At 47.4% G+C, this 3,440-nt stretch overlaps 1 protein-coding gene across 1 annotated transcript; it reads left to right on the plus strand.

The window, feature by feature from the left end:
• On the plus strand, positions 1 to 1,800 carry LOC109811559 (uncharacterized). Its single transcript, XM_083060834.1, has one exon. The coding sequence runs from the start codon at positions 1 to 3 to the stop codon at positions 1,798 to 1,800; it is 1,800 nt and encodes a 599-aa protein (XP_082916960.1).
• Positions 1,801 to 3,440: the final 1,640 nt, after the last annotated feature.

Genomic DNA, 3,440 nt, shown 5'->3' on the forward strand with positions numbered 1-3,440 from the left:
ATGACGAAGACAAGGAGAATGAACACGGAAAATCACCAAACCGAGGAAGAGCACGTTCAAGTTGAGGACGAAACTGATCTCACCGAGACCGTGCGCTTGCTCAAGCAGGAGATGGCTGCAATGAAACAGCAGCGGGAGAAGGATGCAAAGGAACTTTCGGCTTTGAGAGCCGAAAATGAGGCGTTAAAGAGTCAAGACTCCTCATGGAAACCTACCCAGCCTACTAACACTCAAACACACGGATCTTACCAATCCCATGATATCCATGCCTCGGCTATTCATGCCTCGGCTGCGGCACCACAAAAATTTCAATCGGCCCTGCCTACAGTTGGACGTCCCACCGATGTAGCAACAGTGGGATCACACCGGCATCCTTTTACACCCTCTATCATGCAGTTGCCTTTAATGGATAACTGGAAATCACTGCCGATTGATAAATATGATGGTACTTCGGATCCTGACGAACATCTTGATGTTTTTCTTACGCAGGTAACATTAAGCACAACGGACGATGCTGCTCTGTGCCGGATTTTTCCCACATCGTTAAAAGGCCGAGCTTTGAGCTGGTTCACTCGGCTCCCCCCCAACTCTATTGACTCGTTCAACACCTTATCTTCTCAGTTCACGGTTCAATTTGCAACGAGTCGGCCTCACAGTTTGACATCTCTGTCGTTGGTTAGTCTTCGGCAGGATAAGAAGGAGACTTTTCGGGCTTTCATGGATCGTTTTAACAAAACCGCTTTAGAAATTCGGGATCTTAATCCTGCAGTGGCACTCCATCATCTGACCACAGCTTTGAAGCCCGGACCATTCGTCAATAGCCTATGCAAAAAAACCCCTTCAGATATGAATGAACTTCGAAGACGAGCCGATAAATATATGCAGATGGAGGAGTTGGCTGAGTTCCAAAATCAAGCCCGAGCTGAACCATCGGGAAAGCCTGACAAGCCAGTAGAACCATCCTATCGGGGGCGAAACAAGGAGATAACTCTTCGTGACCGACCAACGCGGGGTCCGAAATACACTCACTATACTCCCCTCAATGCAAGCCGAGCTGCGGTGCTTGAACAAGCTCTGACATCAGAGGTGTTGGCCGTCCCAAAAAGAGCTTCCACGCCACCGCGCGCCGATACTAGTAAATCTTGTCGGTATCACCGCAATAGGGGGCACTCTACCGAGGAGTGCGCGGCCCTCCGAGACAGAATCGAGGATTTAATCAAGCAAGGCCAGCTTCATAATTTCGTTGATCGGCCCGATTCGCATCGATCGCGCCAGTATCAACCTAGACACGACCGACCTCGACAAGACCGAGCTGATAGACCTCGCCACGACCGAAGCCGGTCACGCGAAAGGAAAGATGAGCCTACAGCTTCCCATAGGCGAGTCATCAACACCATCGCAGGAGGGTTTGCTGGTGGAGGCTCAACTTCTTCGGCACAAAAGAGGCATTTGCGCGCCGTTCGTTCGGTCAATTCGGTCGATAGACAACCCGTTCGGAGGTTACCAGCTATAACATTCACTGATGCTGATTTTCAAGGAATCGACCCCGTGCAAGATGATCCAATGGTAATTAGCGTTGAAATCCACAACTGCATAGTGAAGAAAACGTTGGTGGATCAGGGTAGTTCGGCCGACATTTTGTACTGGAACACCTTCAAGCAGTTGGGCATCTCGGAAAAGGAGCTCGTTCCATACGATGACCCTCTAGTTGGTTTCTCGGGAGAAAGAGTTAGCACTAAGGGGTACATTAAGCTTTTTACTCGTTTCTGTGTTGACGAGCAGGAATACAAGGAAATCTAAGTGAAGTACATAGTAGTACATGCTAACACTTCTTACAATATTCTTCTGTGTCGGCCATCGTTGAATATGTTGGGAGCTATTTTCTCAACGCCACACCTGGCAATGAAGTTTCCATCCGACAAAGGCAAAATTCTTACAATACATGCCGATCAGAAGGCAGCCCGAGAGTGTTACTTTTCCAGTTTGCGAGTAACCCCTATGGAAGAAAAGCAATCAAAGTCAAGGAGAGTTATGTGGTAAACCCTCCAGTATCAGATAAATCCCAGACATGGGATTTAGATCCAAGAATGAATGAAGATGAACGGATGGAAGCAGTCGAGGAGAAGGTTGCAATCCAGGTCGGCCAGGGAACTCTGCAAGTTACATACTTGGGAGCGGGATTGCCTGAGGCAGATCGCCATGCATTGAGCAGGGTCATTCAGAAAAACAAAGATCTTTTTGCTTGGGTACCCTCGGATATGCCAGGTATAGATCCAAAGGTTATGTGTCACAAATTGTCTGTTTGTCGGGAGGCTAGACCGATAGCACAACGGAAGAGGAAGATGGGTACCGAAAGAAAACAGGCGGTCGAAACAGAAGTGGCCAAACTACTTGAAGCGGAGTTCATCCGGGAAATACAATATACAACATGGCTTGCAAATGTAGTTATGGTCAAGAAGACGAGTGGGAAATGGCGAATGTGCACGGATTACACAAATTTGAACAAAGCCTGCCCAAAGGATGCCTACCCATTGCCCAATATCGATCGACTAGTTGATGGTGCCTCGGGGCACAACATGTTGACATTTCTTGATGCCTATTCAGGATACAATCAGATTCAAATGCATCCACAAGATGAGGAGAAGACTGCTTTCATTACTGATTCGGCTAACTATTGTTATCGGGTAATGCCCTTCGGACTCAAGAATGCCGGCGCCACTTATCAGCGACTCATGAATAAAATATTTCAAAATCAAATCGGCAAGAATATGGAGGTTTATGTGGACGATATGGTTGTTAAGTCAAATGACCTTCATAATCATATCTCGGACTTAATTGAGATTTTCCACCAGGTTCGACGGCACGACATGCGGCTCAATCCGGAAAAGTGTGTCTTCGGGGTAGCAAGCGGCAAGTTTCTCGGCTTCATGCTTTCGACTAGGGGTATTGAAGCCAACCCTGACAAATGCCGAGCAATAATCGACATGAGAAGTCCCCATAATGTTAAAGAAGTGCAACGACTGGCTGGCCGTCTCACTGCATTATCGAGGTTTCTTCCATGCCTCACAGAGGTGGCCAAACCAATATTGGGGTTGTTGAGAAAAACTAACAAATTTGCATGGGCCGAAGAGTGTGAAATGGCCTTTCAAACATTAAAGTTGCGTCTCGGAACGCCTCCAATCCTCTCAAAACCCGATCCCTTATCGGACATCATAATATACATGTGTGTTTCAAATGAGGCCATCAGTTCGGTCTTGGTCCAAGAGAGGGACACACAAGCATCGACCCTGAAGGACCCATTCGGTTTTGACCTGAAAAGCATCAATTCCGAATGACTCCATTCGGTTTTGACCTAAAAAGCATCAATTCCGAATGACTCCATTCGGTTCTTGTCCAAAAACAATCAAGTCCGAATGAAGTGCTTCGATCATGACCCAAGG

This window comes from Cajanus cajan, chromosome 7 (assembly GCF_000230855.2).
Source record: "Cajanus cajan strain Asha chromosome 7, NIPB_CcT2T_4, whole genome shotgun sequence".
NCBI lineage: Eukaryota > Viridiplantae > Streptophyta > Magnoliopsida > Fabales > Fabaceae > Cajanus > Cajanus cajan.

What these genes read in the sequence shown, in the direction of transcription:
- LOC109811559 (XM_083060834.1), top strand. Translation starts at nt 1, where the DNA reads ATGACGAAGACAAGGAGAATGAACACGGAAAATCACCAAACCGAGGAA.